General features: G+C 43.2%; 3 protein-coding genes across 6 annotated transcripts in view; 1 reads left to right on the top strand and 2 right to left on the bottom strand.

Annotated features, from left to right (window-relative positions):
- Positions 1-539: 539 nt before the first annotated feature.
- On the top strand, positions 540-3953 carry MRPS14 (mitochondrial ribosomal protein S14). The gene is made up of 3 exons (XM_060232473.1): positions 540-662; positions 2071-2229; positions 3540-3953. The coding sequence occupies exons 1-3, from the start codon at positions 624-626 to the stop codon at positions 3720-3722; spliced, it is 381 nt and encodes a 126-aa protein (XP_060088456.1). The 5' UTR covers positions 540-623; the 3' UTR covers positions 3723-3953.
- A 1089-nt stretch (positions 3954-5042) lies between these two features.
- On the bottom strand, positions 5043-12764 carry CACYBP (calcyclin binding protein). The gene is made up of 6 exons (XM_060232472.1): positions 12295-12764; positions 8850-9045; positions 7990-8086; positions 7029-7128; positions 6592-6686; positions 5043-5342 (listed from the first exon to the last, which is right to left on the bottom strand). Exons 1-6 carry the CDS (start codon positions 12301-12303, stop codon positions 5183-5185), a joined length of 657 nt encoding a protein of 218 aa, XP_060088455.1. The 5' UTR covers positions 12304-12764; the 3' UTR covers positions 5043-5182.
- Positions 12765-16167: 3403 nt separating this feature from the next.
- The window catches only part of RABGAP1L (RAB GTPase activating protein 1 like), a 218662-nt gene continuing 215878 nt past the window's right edge, over positions 16168-18951 (bottom strand). For all 4 annotated transcript variants that reach the window (XM_060232466.1, XM_060232468.1, XM_060232469.1 and 1 more), the window contains one exon: positions 16168-17652. In XM_060232466.1, the coding sequence (XP_060088449.1) occupies positions 17470-17652 (183 nt within the window). In that variant the 3' untranslated portion in view covers positions 16168-17469. The remainder of the gene's footprint in view (positions 17653-18951) is intronic.

Here is an 18951-nt window from a genome sequence, read left to right as displayed (position 1 = left end):
GAACCTTATGTATGCAAAGACAACTATTATTATAGTAGTCTTTAGTCCAATCATACAGAAGGAAAATACAAACATACGTTTCCATGTATGCAAAGCCGACGCTCTGCCACTTGAGCTTTATTAGACTGAGTTCTGGGAAACCTGGGTTTAAATCCCCTTTCCACCGTGATGCCTTTTAGCACTCAATCACTCACCTCACAATGTCAGCATTTTTGTGGTAAAATGAGAATATATGGCCGCCCCGCCCTGAACTTCTTGGAAGAAAAGGCGAGATAAAATGCACTAGAGATGTTTTAATTTCCTGAGAACTTTAAACAACGCTTCCTGTACTTCGCAAAAGCAGGGGAAGAAGTAAAAATGCTGTCAAAGTTCACAATTCGTGGATGGGCTAGCGTCAGGTCCTTCTTTTCTTTCCCGCTAACAAACCTGAAGCCCCTTCCCTTACATTCTTCCCAACCGTGAACTCTTATTTTGCCGCCAAAATCCCTTCTCGGTTTATACGCATGGATTCTAACCTCCGTCAACCATTCCGCGCATGCGTATTCCACCGTACACGTTCAGGTGGACGCGCATGCGTGATTGTAGGTGGTGTCGCCGTTGGCGCGTAGCATTGTGGGGTAGACATGGCGGTAGCTCTGGTTATGCGGATGGTGTCTCCTCAGGTCAGAACGGGCTGTCGCCTTTTCTTTCTCCTCCCGGTCTCTTTTTTTTCTGTAGCAGCCTGAGTGTGATTCGGAGCTTGTGGAGCGAGGGGAAATAAAAGGCTTTAAAGCCGGGGTGAGGGGAAATGGAGGCGAGGTGTTTGTACGCTCAGAGTTGCCTTTGCTTAGTTTCCAGTTAGTGAAAGCGCAGTGATTATGAATGCGTGCAGAGCAAGAAGGGGTCTTTTTAAAGTTATAAGTAACGTGCTTTTGTGCATGTGTAGAATGTTTCCCCATAAAGGGTGCCTCTTTTATTAATCTGTGCTTTATAAAACATTGGATTTAACTATTCATAAATAACCATTTTTTTTAGCTGTCGAAACCTGGAGCAGTGCCCTGTTTCATGGTTTTTGATAGCGTTGGGGGCTTAAAAATGAATGAGATACCAGAGATGAGGCTGCAGAGGGATCGTAGAGTCAGAGGATAATGAAATGGAGTATAGGAAATATTTAGATCTGGGTGAACATGTGGCAGAAATACTCGCCCCCCCCCCCCCGCGCAGTTAAGTAAAACAAATAAGGAAGAATTACAATGTTGATAAAATATGGTGCTGCAGTGAAGAGTCTGATATGTGAGGAATGATTATTGCAATACTTGGAAAAGAATATACAATAGCAAGGAATTGATATAGTTTGATGAGCTGAACTGGAACTATATTTGAACATGAATTGTCATTCCTCAGTAATGGCACTTGTTGAACTATATTTCTTGTTACTGGCTTCAACAGTCTTCTCATTTCACATAACTCCACCTGGATGCTGCAAGTTTCTGTTTCAGAAATAGAGGTGGATCACTATTGGCCTGTTTGTAAAGCAGTGAGAGAGCTAAGATTTTATCCCATGACTCCCAGGCATATTACACAAAACTCACGGGATAAAGCTGAATACTGGGATTCTATGTGGTTAGCAATGTTCCCTCTAAGCTGCAGTGTATTGTGAGCAAAAATTCTACTTTGTGAACTACTGATATTAAAGTTGTGAGCTACTGCATAAATTAGTGTACTCTGGGCCCATTTTTCCTGAGCTAAGACAAAAATGTGTGAGTCAGAGGCTAAAGATCTGTGAGCTAGCTCACACTTATTCAGTTTAGAGGAAATACTAGTGGTTTGTATAAATCAACTTCAGGCAGTTTTCCCCATTTCAAACCCTAAGTCACCAAGAAATCTATGTGGGCAGGCAAGCTGGCTACAGTGGATTACTAAATTTTACCTGTGAGTAGTACAGTTAAGGCTGGCTTTGCTCAAAATATCAGCAAAAAAGAATAAAGGAAAATGAGCTTTTATGAATAATGTGTTATACTGTATCTGGACATATTGTGCCTCAGACGCAAGAAGTGGCAAACGTTGGATGTGATTTTCTTTTATTAATAGATCTCCCCCTTGTCTTGCCTTGGGCAAGTACGGAGTCATTATGTGGACTGGAGAATGTTACGTGATGTTAGGAGAAGGAAGATGGCCTATGAATACGCAGATCAGAGATTATGTCTAAATGCTCTTAGGAAAAACACTATTTTACCGAAAGAACTCCAGGTAAGAAAGACTTGAGCACATGAAAGCTTTTAAAAATTGTTTCATATGATGAACAGTAGATTATGAATAAGGTTCCTGTATCTCTTAAATCTGCTGCTATGAATCCATTATTTTGTCACTTTATCCTATTTCCAGAATCTTAATCAAAGGCTCCATCACAGCAGATATTCAATAACATGCAAATACATATAGTAAAGCATTGATGATATATGTAAAAAATATCCAGTGGTTTGGAAATCCCATGGTTACAGTAAATCATCATGTTGTAGTATAGTTCATAAAATGGGGGCTTGTTCCCCACAACCATTCACTCCTCTTTTACATTGAAAAGGCATGTGTAAACTGTGATGTTCTCCAAGTGCTTTTAAGGTTTCTGGGTTGCTTCTCGCTGCCAGAATCCAATCTTTAACTATTATCTGCTTGCAGACCCCTACCGTCTCCCTCCCAAGTGGGTTGTAATAGCTGCTAGGGACAGCTACTGCTGCTCTTGGACAGAGAGAAGTGAATGATTGGCAGAGACAGGAAGCCAGCAGCAGTCTCTTACCCTGGACAAGCCTGCTGCTGAGACAGGCAGACAAGTAACTGCTGGAAGCAGGGAGTAGCAGCCAGTACATCCCTAAGAAGTCAGCAGATCCAGCAGATGTCTGTCTGCCCCTTTTTGCTGTCAGTAGTTGGAGAGGAGGCTGCTGCCCGTTAGGTGGGAAAGTTTTTGCTATTGCTTCTGAAAACAAGGGGATAAGGCAGGCTGTTTCCTGATGGACAGTAGTGGGCTCTTGGCGGTTGCTGTTACATAGCCATTCGTATGAAATACAGAAGTGACCACCATCTTGTTACAGGTGACTATATGAGTTGTTAGATTCAGGTGGGTAGTCCTGGTGGTCTGAAACAATACAAAGTTCAAAGGAACACAAAGCAGAAACCCTAGAGATTAATCACTGGGGTGGGTTATATAGGTTTGTAACTGCATGGAAGAATTTTGACACACAAGGTGTATCTGTTTAGCAAAATCCACACATAGTTTTGCATGTTGCAGGATAGAAATCCACGGTTTACTCCTAACAGGCTTGCATACTGCTACAGGTCTTGGGGAAGTCAAAGCCTGATTGCGTCTTGCAGTTATCCTTTTCACTAATAGAGATTTGGTGGCTTCATGATGCATGCCACATTAGTGGTGGAACTATGGGTACTGCCATAATTTTTCCTTTCTGTGAGGCCAGACTTTTAAAAGATCAAAATATCATGGTGAATAGCTATGTGCAGCACAAGAACTCCAAAACATTTGATACATGTTGTTTTTTTGTTTGTTACAGGAAATGGCAGATAAAGAGATTGCTGCCCTGCCTCGAGACAGCTGCCCTGTGAGGATTCGCAATCGGTGTGTGGTTACCTCCCGGCCACGAGCTGTGGTGCGGCGCTGGAGGCTCAGCCGAATAGTTTTCCGCCACCTAGCTGACCATGCTCAGCTCTCTGGGATACAAAGAGCAATGTGGTGAAACCTTGCCAAGGGTATTCATAACCAAGGGAAGGAAAAAAAACCCTGAGCTCTGTTTCAACTCTTTTAAGATTTATTGTACTGAAGGTTTTGATATGAGGGGTGGCACAAGGGGAAGATGGGAAGAAAAGTGCTGTACAGAAGATGAGCCTACTTGGAGTTTGTCAGGTCACTGGTTAACCTGCGGTTAGATATTTTAAAAAACCATGAAAGTATATCCAGACTGATCAAATTTCTGTTCATTCCTTGCACTTCTTACAAAGTACTTTCTTTTAAACACATGCAGGTGGTTGTATTGTAACAAAACTGAAAAGCAGTGCCACATATTATGAAACTCATGTGGGATTCTGTTACTACAGCTGACCGCTTTCAGGATAGGGTGAGATATAAATTAAAATTAAAGAGGCTACAGAAAAAGGCAAGGGGAACAGGTAGCAAAATAGAAATCTGAGGGATTGTACTATCACACTTTTAAGAACACAAGTGCACTGACTGGATTTTATAGGACTGTACATACGTATTTGGGGGAAGGGTAGTTGGATTGCACATGCTTTATAAATTGTGAGTGTGTGTCTGTCCACAAACAGTACATGCGTAAGCTTTCTCCAGTCTGATGGCCTTCAAAAGGCAGATTCTGCAGTTAATATATACTGAGGCTCTTTTCAGAAGGTACAATGAATGTGTACAGGGAGCAGGTTAAGTAGACACGATTCCCCCTATGCACAAATTGCACACTTAATGTGCCTGTATGGCTCCCAAAAATATAACTAGAGTGCTTTAAAGAGGCTGCAGGTTTTGTTTTTTGATGTTATTTCAACTGTTACACTGACTTGCTCAACTGACTCTTCCCATGGTGTGCCATCTATGAAGAGTTGGCTTCTTTGAATTAAAACAAGGAACAGATTCAATCTCAAATAACATCTTTCTAGAAACCTCTTTGCTTAGCAGACCTAGGACATGCTCCTTCAATCCATGACTAGTAAGATCAGCTTAGCTAAGGCAAGCAGCAGCTTGCAACCTCACATACCTCTCATGAACCAAGCCCCTTCCAAATTAAACAGCCAGTTGCCTCTCTTTAACCTGGTGTGGCAGAGGGCAATATGGAAGGAATATGTCTCGGTAGCCTTGCTATTTGTCTAGGACTGCTTGGTGCCTAGATGGCAGCCTAACTTGGATTCCATGATGGTAGAAGGGGAGGATACAGATGGAACAGGAGGTTGAGTACTGATGCAGACAACACAAAGAGACATAAATGGTAGTTATTTTGCCAGTTTCACAAAAGCACTGAAGGTCTTAAGGAAGCAGGGCAAAACACCTGAAGGAGATTCTTTATAGTATGTTTTATTTTATTTCTCCAACCGGAAATGCAGAGCACTGTTTTTTCTTGGAAGGTTGTGTAAACATGCTTTTTCTGATCTCGGTGGCACATCGGAAGCCCCATATAGAAAACCCACCATTTGTTCAAATATCTAGTGGCATATCCTCTTTGGCTTGCTTTTCTCTGCTCTCCACCCAGGCTTTATTGATGGTTCTTTTCATCTCGTCATCACCTTCAGCATACATCTTTTTCAGGAGATTCATCAGTCCCTCACTCGGATCTGATGTGTCATATGATGCTTTCCTAAAACAAATATGTAACAGTTGACACCAATTAGTCCAACTGTGTCTTACTTTGTATTAAGAGCCCTGTAACGCAGAGTGTTAAAGCTGCAGTACTGCACTCCTAAGCTCTGCTCACGACCTGAGTTTGATCCCCGGAGGAAGCTGGGTTTTCAGGTAGCCGGGTCGAGGTTGACTCAGCCTTCCATCCTTCCGAGGTCAGTAAAATGAGTACCCAGCTTGATGGGAAAGTGTAATGACCGGGGAAGGCAATGGCAAAAAGGTCTGCTGTGAAAACGTTGTGAAAGCAGTGTCACCCCAGAGTCAGAAACGACTGGTGCTTGCACAGGGGACGTTTCTGTCTTACTTTGTAACAAAGTTGGAGGACTTTTAAGACAAGAAAACAGGAGGTGAGCCTCCTTTAGCATGACTAAAAGCTGCAATCCTCAATGCATACTTGGAAATCCCACTGGTAGCAGTAGAATTTACTTCTGTGTTATTAAGACTGAGTTGGAAGAGGCTTCAAATTGTTTAACTTGAGGGGAGACAGGAAGGTTAACTAACTTCTTGTCCAGGCAGTCTTAGGCAAGGCATTTCAAACAGTAATATTTAGTGTAAGAATGCAGTGGAGATCACATTTAAAATACTAAGGCCAGATCTGGCTGCTGCTGTGGCTGAACAGGTGTGATAAAAACTGTGCAAGTAGGTAAGAAAAGCTCTACTTGCTTCAGTTTAGAATGGTACAGGACTACATTCAATACTGAAAATGGAACTTGTTTAGGAAAGAAGAGCCAACACAGTACAATGGTTACAGAGTTGGAGTAGGATCTGCGAGACGTAGGTTAGAACTCATACTCTTCCATGGAAGTTGGCTGGCTTTTGGCCACTCTCACACTCAGCCTACTGTACCTTACAGAGTTGTGAGGGCAAAATGTAACCTAGTTTGGGCCCCACAGGGGAGAAAAGCAGAGTATATAAAAATAAATAAGTTTTTTGACCTGAATTACTGTATCAGAAATACTCCTTAGCTGAAAAGATATGCAGATGGTACGTTTGTTCCTGCAATCACTAATTCTCAGCTTCAAGAACTTCTATGTATTTCATATATGTCCTCCTAGTGTGATGGACACATTCAACTTACATTTATGCAACTGTAGTGATGCTGTAGAATGTACTGTTCCCAGACTGCTCACTGCCAAACATGGATCAACAAATGTCAGCTGTTTATTTACTCTTCAGTGTATAACCCAAAGAACAGAATAGACACTTACTCCTTCTCCTTTGTCTCTTTTTCAACTTTAGTTAGACACTCCCATTTTTCCTCTTGCTTCTTCTTGCATAATATCAGGACCATATCAGTTTTGATCTGCAGTGAGAAGGGATACTGTGCTTCAGATTTTCAAAAAAGTGGGAGATACTAAGGGAATAATTAAGTGGGACATTAATTGAAATCTGTTACAAACTCCAGAAAAGCTGTACTTGAACAATCGAAAAAATGTGTGTGCAGTGACAATTACAGAACAACAAAAGTAGGTGATATAGATACTGGAGAGGGCACTACCTTCCTCCCACTCCAGCAACTGCCTAGTGCTAAGGCTGCTCTGCTCTATAGCCCACCCTCTGATACCAGTAGAAGTAACAGTCCCTTGGCCCATAATCATGGGACACTATGACCACTATTAACATGTATTACATGAGATGTACAGACCTTTCGTGAGCTGTTCTCCACAGAAATTGGTTTCAGAAGGTTATTGAATGTCATGGAGTAGTTCTTGCCATTCAGATTCTTCACAAATAGATCAAATGATCTGGAAAGAAAATAAGATTTAGCACTGCATAGACATGGGTCTATAAATAGAGAATAACTTGTACAGCTTTGATGTTAAAAGCTAGTTTATCAATATTTGGAAGATAAGGTCTCAATAAGACATGAGGGCTATCTGTCTTGGATATGTCACAGTGAATATTCTCTTATATGGAATAACGAAGACTTCAGATACAGAACCTCTTCTAGCTCTCTGATGCCTACATCACTCCACAACCCTGGCTCCAAAAAGTTATAATCAACAGGACTCTCACTCATTTCATGTGATCTTGAACAATGTACTTGGCCCTGATGCAGAAACTGAGAACAACCCTTTTATTCATATTCACACATGTAGTACCACCAGATCGTTAAAAAACAAGTCTAACACTTGGAATTACAGAGCTCCTGAAACGGAACACTGGAGGAAGGGGAGGAGATTGGATTTATACCCCGCCCTTCACTCAGAGCGGCTTACAATCTCTTTCCCTTCCTCTCCGCACAACTGACACCCTGTGAGGTAGGTGGGACTGAGAGCCCTTTTGAGAACGCTCTTGAGAGAACTGCGACTGACCCAAGGTCACCTAGCTGGCTGCGTGTGGGAGAGGTGATCCCCACACAGCATCCTGCTGCTGCTCTCTACCGCTCTCTCAGGCAGAGGCAGGAAAAGGACTGAGGGTGGGCTCCTCCTCGGAGATGGGGAGAGTGCAATCAATCTCCTGCCTTCAGAGACTGGGAAGAGAAACCCAAGCATATCAGAGTGTCCACCCCTTGAAAGAAAATGTCTGCATGGTAACAAAATGCAGAGGAGACCATGCCAAAAAAGCCATTCTGCTTTCTGTCTGGCCTCTGGTACAAAACCCACCTTTCTGTGAAGCTGACTTGCACATTCTCAGCTGAGAGATGCTGTACTCCACTTAGAGTGATGTAGATTTTCACAAATTTCTCTGACTGATCCCAAGCTGAAAAGGTAACAAGAAAGCCACATTATGTGATAAAATTTCAAAATGCTTTCTCAAGACAAAGAAAAACCTTATCCTTTCACTCCTTAATTGAGCTTTTAAAAACTTCACTAGGCATTAAAATATCCAGATGTATACACAGATATGTGGCTGATCATGGTTTTTATATAACTGCAGCTATTATGTTACAGTTGTCACACATTCAGGCCATTTTGCATCAGCGTCTCTTATGATGTTAGGTGAATACATAAGAATGGAAAGGAGGCTAGGTGATTGAGGGCAAGTTAGAAGCAGCCATAAGTATAAAGAGTTCTGTGGCATGCTGGCATCATTGCTGGTCGTGACCCGGGGGGGGGGGGGGGGGGGAGAGACTAAACCATCATGTGACCGTGTAAAAACATCAGACTGGGCACTTCCATATGAGCAGGGAGGTTAAATGGGCATATTTCTACGAGAGTTACTTCCACTGAAATCAAAGGACTCCAGTGTACATGGACCCAGAAAGCTTTTTAGGACTATTTTATATGCATATTTTATATACCTCACTACATTTTTATCTTGCCCTTCCTCCAAGGGAGGCATGCATCATTTTCAGCCCTCCCTGTTCTATCTCACAACCCTGTGAGCTACGTTAAACTGAGACACTGGCCCAGTGGACTTCATGGCAGGGTTCATATTTGAACCCAGGTTTCTCAAATCCTAGCCAGACACACACATATAGTTCCATTTTAATTAATTAAGAGGGTACATAAAACTAGCCTACCATAATTGTTGATTTTCACTGTGTAGCCTGTGGGTGGCTGCCTTTCCTCTTCAGAGATCTCTGCTTTTAGTTTAGGTGGTGGTTGGTTTTTGATTTCTTTCTCTAGTTTATTCTTTTCAGCTAGCAAGACGTCATAAATTCTCTTCCTTGATGCTTTTTTCAGAAGCTCTTTCACCTCCTCCAAATCTTTCTGTAGCTAGATAAAGCAGAAATGCACAAATACGTTACATACTGATTGCTTTGGTAGCCAAGAGTAGTTCCTTCGCTTACAAAGAAACAGGATCACTCAGAATTGTTCAGACTGCAGTTACTTTCCCAGCAAATCTCACATTTATCTGAGCAGCCGCTTCCCATGCACTATATACATTGCTTTTGATCCACTGGATCCATTCCTCTAGGTGAGGCAATGTCTAGATGAAACAGTATTCTGCTGCGGGGGGAAGTGTCTCGCATCGTCAGAAGGATTCTTTCATCAGAGGAAAGTGCCTCTGCTAGTGCAATAAGTCCAAGGGATCCAGTCTATTGGGTTAGTTGTGTTAGTAGCATCTGAAAAGACCTGCAGCCATGTGGTTTTAATACTTACAACAGGCTCTTTCATAGATGAATTTCATAGGGTTTTTTTGGAGGGAGGGCAATACTTTCACATCTCTTTGAACATGGGTGTTGCATCACTTTGTGTTTTCAGAGTTCAAGCATCAGCCCTGGGATAATTTTAGCCTGGGATAATTATCACTTCTACTCTTGCTTAGTGAATAGACTAAGCTTAATGTTTTCAAAAAGAAGAACTTTGGGTCTATTTAACAAGGAAGACAAAGCCAAGCCTAGCCTAAAATAAGCTTTAGGAAACCAGTCCTGTTAAAATACTGGGCTGTCTTTTGGTAACCCATATCCTAACCTTTTGCCACAAAGCTCAGGCAGCACAAGAAGACCCTATTTTATCCTTGCAACAAACCTGTGAGGTTGGTTAAGCTAAGAATAGTCACACAAGATCACCCAGTCAGCTTGATGGGTAAGCAGGCACGAATGCTAGTCTTTCTCATGCCAGCTCCACAATCTTCAGTAATCACTATACCAAAATAGTGGCAACTAAACCAGGAGTTTAGAATGGCAGAAAAGAAGCTAGTCCCATTTTATCATTATTGGCCTTAATTTTCAGCAAGATGTGAGGATCACAGACTAAGCCTCACACTCTACCTGCTACATTTATTTGTTAATAAAGAGGTAATGCTCACCCATGGGAGTTCGCTGACATCATTCAGACACTGGCCAGTGTGGGAAATACTTTTATTGATCCTGTCTTGCTACTTTCTCCCGCACGTACAATTATACACATCCCAATCCTCCTAACCCGCCTCCACTTCCCATGGCTCCCCTGAGAATTCACAGATTATCAATCTCATCCCAATACAGTTAGACCTGTAGCATACAGGCCTTGATCAAAAGGCAAACACTACCAAAGTCCCACTTTGGATCTTACAAAGAAGCCACAGCTGACTGGAATCAATGCAATTGAACATGAATTGCAAATAGCAGAGAACTATCATCTCTGCTCTTCCTGTTGTAGCTGTATAACACACTTGCCAAAAGCAGTCAAGCCACACCACTGTATGAAATTATCATGAATATGCCACCAACAAATGATCTCTTATTGTGGGATCTGCACCTGTCCTGGGTCTATCAGCTTGCTTCTACATCCATCAACACAGAAGCTAAGACACAAGTAGCCAAGGGGTAGACTTGAAGTTAGTTCTTTGGGCACCTGACACATGAAGCTGCCAAGTAATGGGCCACAATGCATTCTTCATCAACCATGCTTAACTTCATAGCTGAATGATACTATTCTCCAGATCCAACAGCACCCCTAAGAACAACGTTTTCCAGTAGAACAAAGTTAAAGTCCAGTAGCACCTTTAAGACCAACAAAGTTTTATTCAGAATGTAAGTTCATTTGATGACGTGTGCATGCACACAGGGCCAGATTAACAAATAGGCCAAGTAAGCACCAACCTATGGGCCCCCACACCTTTAGGTGCCCCGGGCTGGTTCCCCCCCACCCAGGTTTTCCCTGGTTGTTAATGTTTGTTTTGGGTAATAAGACTGGTTTATTAAAATCGTTGGTTGGTAAAATTAAAAACGTATTAGGAGATAATTTGCGAGGCCCCCAAGATTTCGACTAGGGGCCTTTAAAGGGTTTAATCTGGCACTGCATGCACATGAAAGCTTACAATCTGAATAAAACTTTGTTGATCTTAAAGGTACTACTACTATTGGACTCCAACTTTGTTCTATTGCTTCAGACCAACAGGGCTGCCCACCTGGATCTACTGTTTTCCAGTGTACAAGCTTCCTGGAGTAAAGCTGACTTTGTCAAATACAAATGACAGTGAAGACCTACCAGGTCTTCCTTCTCATTTGTACCTGACAAAGTGAGTTATTGTCTGGGACTGTGAGTTGACACTATCTGGCATCAAATCTCTCTTTTTTTTTAATGAAAAACAATTTTATTAAAGAGATTCGGCTTCCAAATACAGTATACATGAGTTTCGTCAAATAATAATACTATTCAGTTTACAATGAAGGAGGTACAGGTATAGAAGCACAAATAATTTACATTTATATATCTATTCAATAAAATAAAAACCAATTAAATAAATGAATATAATAACCCCACCCCCTCAAATTCAAATAGCATATTCCTAAAGCAAAGAAAACAGCAAAAATAAGGGGAATCAATCAGATTATAAAACAGTATAACATCAGATTTGATAGTTAATAAGCCTTTAATAGCCTAGACTCAATAAAAACTAATCAGAGTAACACGATGTCCTTATATACCTTGTGTTTAGTAGTGGTGTTAATATAGGCAGTAGGCTGAGTCATTGTCAAGTTTCTCTAGAACTGGGAGCCATATTGCTATATAGAGTATGACTGATATGGGTCAGACTGATTCAAGCCAGTCGAAATTTTATCCATCACGATATGGTCCCACACCTTGGTGAGCCAAAGATAAAGTGACATATTAATGGAGCTTTTCCAATTGTGTACAGTGGTGGTTTTGGCAGCTGTTAGAAGCTTACGTAATTATTAAAGATTTCTTTGAAGAGGATATAGAGAAATTGGACCAGTTATTAAGTAGTAGAAGATCTGGTTGTCCATCTACACACGCTACCAAACAACACAGGCAGACTGTTTCTTTCTTTCATTCGGGACCCTTCACTGGAGAAGCGGTCAACAGAAACCATGGACCCCCCCCCCCCCCCCCGAATCCCATGTTTCTGTTATTTTCGGGTGCATAAAGGTCATTTTTTACTACTTTAGAAAATTATATATAAAGCCATTTCATTACGATCAGAGGGGCCCATTTTCTCCCATGTATATTCCTCCCAGCCACCCATGAATCCCAGTAAGGGCACATCGAGTGATGGCCCCTTCGCCTCATCCTCACCTCCTCCATGTTGCGGCTCTCCAGAGGCACACGAGCGCTCCCACCCGGCCTTGTGCGCGCTCTCCCCGAATCGCCTTTCTCCTGAGGAGAAATGTACGCAGGCGCGGTCCCACTCCTAGCAACGTCGCGAGCGGCCCCCTCAGCGCCCCCTCCTCCTCTCCAGCTTTCGCGAGACACCGCCTCTTGCGTGTCAGCAGCTTGGGCACCCCGCGCGTCGCCGGCTCGGGCGCGCGCTCTCGCTCTGCGTTATTGCTTTTTTCCTTCCCCTCCGGCAGAGGCAGGAAAACGGCTAAACATCCAACGCAACCTTTTCTTCCGGTTACCATTCGAAGGCAGCCGCTGCACCCTCCGAACGTTTAGTCCCGGTCGGCAGTTGTTACCAAGCTGTCGATTGGGAACCGGAAGTATTGTAAAGATATTTGCATTGGGTTTTGTAATCCGCTTCAGATTTCCGTTTTCTCTTTTCCTCCATAGAGCTGGAAGATGTGGCTAGAGCAGCACGCTCAGGGGTCAGAGGTTCAACGGGAAGACGTCCTTAAGTTGCGACTCTCACTAGAAGGGCACAGCGACACTCTGTGATGTAATCTTGGCTAGTCAAGTGCAGCCAGAGGCCAGGATGGCTGTACTCAATTCTGCAGCGCCCCTGACACCCAAGAGTTGCGTATGAAGCGACTCTCGTAGTTAAAGACCGCAGTTTTACCTTTTCCTCGTGCTAGAGGGAAAAGAAACAGGGACTGAGATATGCAGCTCCTAATACATATCCGCCAACCATAACTGCACCCCTTCCAATTCTAGGATGTTGCAAGGCTGCCCTCTTGTAAGGCGGGTAGGATCAGGCACCTCAGTGACGCCTCCTACCCACAGCAAAAGGTCCAAACCCCATGAAAGCCGCTCCCATCAGTGTGCATAAGCAGTAGCAGCAGGTTCCTTCACCATCAGCATCTCTGACCGCCTCTCTCGCTTTTTCTCCTCTGCAGTCAGGGCCGGCTCGCCTACTAGGCAAACTAGGTGCTTGTCTAGGGTGCCAAGAGGCGGCAAATTGGGCTCTCGTCCCCCCCTCCAGTGCCCCAAGCAAGTGCTTAGCTTGCCTCCCTCCTCCTCGCCGCGGCCGCTGCTAGCCCCCTCTGGGCCGCCGCTAGCACTTCTCCCTGCTCGCCGTGGCTAAAAGTAAGCTCTGCCAGCTTTGCAGCTCACACTTGTCTATTAACAAAACATGCAGGCACGGGCTGCAAAGTCGACAGAACTTACTTTTAGCCACGGTGAGCAGAGGGAAGGGAGCGAGCGGAGCGCTGCCGCTTTTAGCGGCGGTGGGTAGGCAAGCGGAGTGCCCGGGGTGGGGGGGGGGACGCCTGCCTAGGGCGCTATTCGCCCTAGAGCCACCCCTGTCTGCAATGCTAGAGAAACAGCCCTTAGGGAGGAGGAAGCCATTATGGGTGAAGGTGGTGGGTGGGGAGCTGCTGATGGAAACAGACCTTAGAGAGATGTAGGAATGCCAGAATGGAACGGGGGAGAGGGTATAAGGACTAGAGGGAGGGGCACAGTAGGGTTAATTGTGCAAGGGGGTGCATGGTGAGAACTTTGCTTGGAAAGCCATGGGAAGAGACAAGAAATATAGCTATTGGGGTGAGGGAAGGTGATGAGTGTTTGTGCTGAGCAGAGGTATAGTAGGAGGCTAAGATAAACAGAAGCCTTGAACCACCTTAAAGACTGTTGCATCATTTTTATTTTCTAGGAGTCCCAAAGCAATTTACAAGTAGTGTTTCCTTCCCATCCAGGGCCATAGCCAGCAGGATGGCACAGGGGCAGTGCTCCCTATAGAATCTGCACCATCTCCAACCAGTCTTTCCTAATCTGCCATTTCAGTGAACAGGAAGATTGTGTGGGGGTACTACAGATTCTATAGGGGGTTCCACCCCTGTACCCCCCCACCCCCACTGCCTATTGCCCTGTTCTCATCTATATTTTTGTTCTGGCAACTGTGCAGAGTATGTGTGGCTGAGTGACTGGCCCAAAGTCACCCAGGAATTTTGATAGCAGAATGAGACTTATGAACCTGGGTCTCCTAGCTGCTAGTCCCCATGCTCAGGCCTCAGCACCATGGGGGGTTGTGACGGACTCAGGAACTTAGCCTGTTGCTGAGGAACAGGCTTGCAGTGATTGGCCGGAACGTTGCCCTAGCAATGAAAAAGTAACAAAAGTAGGCTTGCTTAGCAGCAAAAAACACCTCAGGATTTGAGTCTTAGCCAGGGAGTCTTCAGAGAAGGAGTCTGAAGTGAAAGACAGTGGGCTTAGGCCAGTCAGTTATGTGAGAGCAACTGGACAAGGGGCTGAGAACAGCCAGTGAGGCTGGGCTCCTTGTGGGAGACAGCTAGGTTAAGCTGCTGCCTGAGAGAGAGTGTCTGAGGCCCGGAGGGAGAAAAACCAAGCCCTTATATGAAGGAAACTCTCTGAGGGAGATCTGCCAACACAGGCAGTCTCCTGTGTACAAACTAAGATCACTAAAAGACACACTAAAGGGAGAACTGGATTCTGGTGGTCAGCAGGGTTACCCAAGACTCAGACCAGGAAACTAGTAGTAGCTGAGACACCCCAGGTGTGAGTCCTGGAGGCAAGTGTGGAGTGTCTGTGAGGGAGAATTAACTGGCACCAATCAGGAATTCTGTGTCTGTGTCAAGAGTGAGTCAGTTTGTTAATTTTATGATTTTAAGTAGCCACAGAACAGGGCTATTTGAACAGAACATTCTGAGTGCCCAGAAGGCACAGCCTGCCTGAAGTAGAATCTAGTAGGATTCTGAAGCCTGCCTGTTGTTGTTTTAAAAGATCTTCTGCCAGTGTTATTTAAATATATATTTTACCTCAGCCTGACCAATCTCTGGGATTGAGACTTCATTATCTGCCAACCATCTGTCTGCCAACTGATTCTTTGGTATTGATTAGTTCTTATCAGTATTATTTTTATCCCTCTCCCTTGCCTTTGTGTAATCTAATAAATATTTTTGGTGTTTTTGAATTTTAAAACTGTCTGGTGCCAATATTTGAGAAGTCTGACAGGATTTCTGTGTGACTGGGGAGAAATTTCAAGTGGTCGCCCTCCCAAGCAGGCACTGACTGGCTCCCTCACAGGGGTGTATGTGTGTCTTTGTGGAAGGTCAGGTCTCTTAAATGCAAGGAAGTGAATAGTCAAGTGGGTGCAGATGAAATGGCCCATCACAAAGAAACTACACATCCTCTTGGCAGTCAACACTACATGCATGAGCCCATGCAGCACCTTTGCTCAGTGCAAGAATGCCTTTTGGTTGTTCCAGCACTCCATATGTCCTGCCACTGCCTGCCTGCAGACCTCTTCAGCTGCTGTGAAACTGAAGAATAGTCTCCCAGAAGAAATAATTTCTTGTACACAGTTCCAGATAACTCTTTTAGAAGAGACTTTGGCTCCTCTAGAGATAAATGCTTTGACATTTTTGAGGTGTCCTTGAAGGGCAGCAGTCTCTGTTGGTCTCTAAAAAAATCTTTGCTAGTTCTAGTTGTTTCTATAATATGATGTGCTGGTTCTACTGGGTTAGCAGTCTTGGGTCACACATCTTGGTGAAAGGAGGGACTACAAATATTTTAAATTAAATAAACAAAAACACCTGCCCATTTGCTCCCTTTGCCTATGTGGCCTGTAGCAGAATGAGGTGGTAGAATCGTGAACTGGTAGGCTGATCTGTACCCACTTGAGGTTCCACAAACTGGATGCTATTTTTTAACAGTGGCAAAAGTTAGCATAGGCAGCCTGTGAAACTGCTGCAGCCAAGAGCTGATCAAAATCAAGCTTTGCTCTGTTGTTGCATTTGAAACTATTTGCAAATCAACTGATAATGAAATACAAAGTGAGCATCTTTAAACTTTATTATACAGAACAACCAAGAGGCTATTGCATTAATCTGGATTAAAATCAGAACAGGACGAAGTCCCTAGAACAACTTTCTTAACATGAAAACCAAATACACAACTAACTTCTTGTCCAGTAGTGATGCTGACTTATGAGACATCATTATACATGTTAAATATAATAAAAAAAATATTTCCATCAATTTAAGCAATAGTTTAATTCTCCATGAAATAAGCATTTCTATAAACATTTTATGTTCAAATTCAAAAATGTAACAAATGCCTTGTTTGCACTTTAGAAAGATATAAAACAATTATGGTTTCCAGACAGGTACAGGAATCATCTGAAAAGTTTGCCCAACCGGTCAAGACTGTGGATCATCGTTCATGTAAATGTTTTGGACACATTTTATCAGGAATGTCTCCTGTTTCTTGCCCGTCCCGTGGAAATTACTGGGAGTTGTGCAAGAGCACAAGGAGTGCAATGATACACCAGGAAGTTCTCTACAAACCCCCAGTTCATTGTAAAGGTATGGGAGGAACTTCCTAGAGAACTGTGCCCCACGTCTGCTTCTTGGCAAAAGAGAATGCAGAAAATCTTCTCCTTTAGTTATAACGTTATGAAATAACTTACAGAATTCTTAAAGTAAAGGCAGCGTTGAAGGAGACAATTTTATGACCTCATTTAGTAGCTTCACAAGACTCTTTAAAAAATATTACTGTTGTTCCACTTGCAGACATGGCTTGAGACCCAAGTCTTAAAAGAGTAGGCGCATGGCTGCAGAATTTAATAACAGATGTAAACCTCTGAGACAGATCTGAGACATCAGTCCTCTGTCTGGTGTCATGATGGTGTGCTTTTTTCCTTTGTTATGTCACCCTGCCCTCCCACCCTTCTCTTTTCCTCTAACGGAAAAAACAAAATCCCCTCTATACAAGGTAGAAAATAATTCTGAATAATTTTTAGCAACATACTAAACACTTAGTTTTGAATTATTCATCTTTTAACACCTAAGCGTACAAAATAACGTGTCAATTATGAAGATATTGGGGAATGTTGTTTTGGGCAAGGCAACTAGGAAAGAAATATTCCACTTAAGAACAGGATTCTTTAAATAACTTCCCTTGAGAAAGGGCCACATTGGAACAAATGAAAGACACCGAAGGAATATGTTTCAAGGGTGGCTCTCTGCCTCACCCCCCCCCCTTCTCCCCCCACCCCCAAGGTGCCTTGGGAGGAAACCTTGAAGGCGCTGCAGCTGCTTTGTTCATTGTGCTCTTGTGCTTGGAATCTGGCTCCAACTATGTGCTCCCCTCTTTGGGCAAGGATGGCATCAGAGGTGGTGGTGGCTGCTGCTGCTGCTGCGGGGGTGAGGGTGGCTGTGTGCCAGTTGCAGTTTTGATAGAGTTCAGGGTTTTGCTAAACCAAGAGTTTTTGGCTGCTTGGATTTCACTCATAAGAGCTCCTCTCTGGTGCTCCAGTTCCTAAGGGGGGAGAAGAGGTAAACAGTCCATAAAATAAAGCAGCATAAACTTCGGAGTTGTTTGTATCCAAATCAGTTACGTTAACTGATGATTCTGTCTAACTTTAATAAGATACATTTATTTAGAACCGTGCATTACCGAAGTTATAAACAGAACAACATCTATTTGGGTTACTCTTTGTACAATAATGCAGTGTTTTCTTCTGCATTATGAGCATGATGGGCAATGTTGTACACAATAAAACAAGTACGTTATTGTCAACAAAGGAATTTAGAGTCAATACTTATAAAGATTATCATGGCAAAAAACCCTCTCTGTAGATTGACAAGTAATGCTACTAAAAAAACCAAAATCCACTATTTGTCGATGACAGAAAACCAAGCAACATTTTTCTGTGAATTAGAACATCTTAACAGAGTACTTCCATTTAATGATTTAAAACATTTCTATGTTGTCTTTCCACCCAATTCAGGTCCACATATCCACTAATGTGTACACTGGTTTAATCCCAAGTAAAAAAGAATGTATTGAAGCCTGAGTGAGCCCGGTTTAAACACTGCTGAGGTATATTTAGATGGTTATACCTTTAAACCAAGCATCAGAATAGACAACAGCACAGCTCAATGTAATCCTGCATAAAAAGGCCAATTTTGGTCAAACACAAGGAAGGAATTGCCAACGAAAAGTTGAGTCAAGGAGTCTGGTCCTCTATGAGTATGGATGCAAAACACTGAAGGAAGTGTAGGTGGTAAAAGGGAGAGACTGGTGAACTGATAGCTTTTTGAGAACAAGGGAAAGAGTACCATGTTAGAATGCAAGAGGGAAGAAGCCAGAGGCAGGGCTTGATTATGTACTGAAAACAAGGGATGCTTACAGGGGAGTTGACAACCAGGAAGGGACAGGATCAACAGAGCACATGAAGGAATTGGACGAGGTCATTGGAAGTAGTTCATTAGTGGGGGGAGAGGGACAGAGGAAAATGAAGTAAGACAAAAGAAAACTGGTGAAAAGGAGAGAGAACAGAGTAGATCTTACCAATATGATCATTAAACAAGGGGAGAAAACCTTGAGTAGGAAGCAAGAAAGTAGAAAGTAACAGGACCTGGCCTAGGCTAGACCAATTTGGTTAAATCTAAAAAGCTAAGCAAGGTCAGTCCTGGTTACTATTTGCATGGAAGACCACCAAGGAAGTCCAGAATTGCTATGCAGTGTATGCAATGGCAAACCACCTCTGGTTTGAAGACCTGAAATGACTACTGATGAAAATTAAAGCACAAAGTGCAAGAAAGTGAACATCAA

Source organism: Heteronotia binoei, chromosome 2 (genome assembly GCF_032191835.1).
Source record: "Heteronotia binoei isolate CCM8104 ecotype False Entrance Well chromosome 2, APGP_CSIRO_Hbin_v1, whole genome shotgun sequence".
NCBI lineage: Eukaryota > Metazoa > Chordata > Lepidosauria > Squamata > Gekkonidae > Heteronotia > Heteronotia binoei.
The sequence above is the reverse complement of the archived record's forward strand: the minus strand, read 5'-3'. Positions and strand labels throughout refer to the sequence as shown.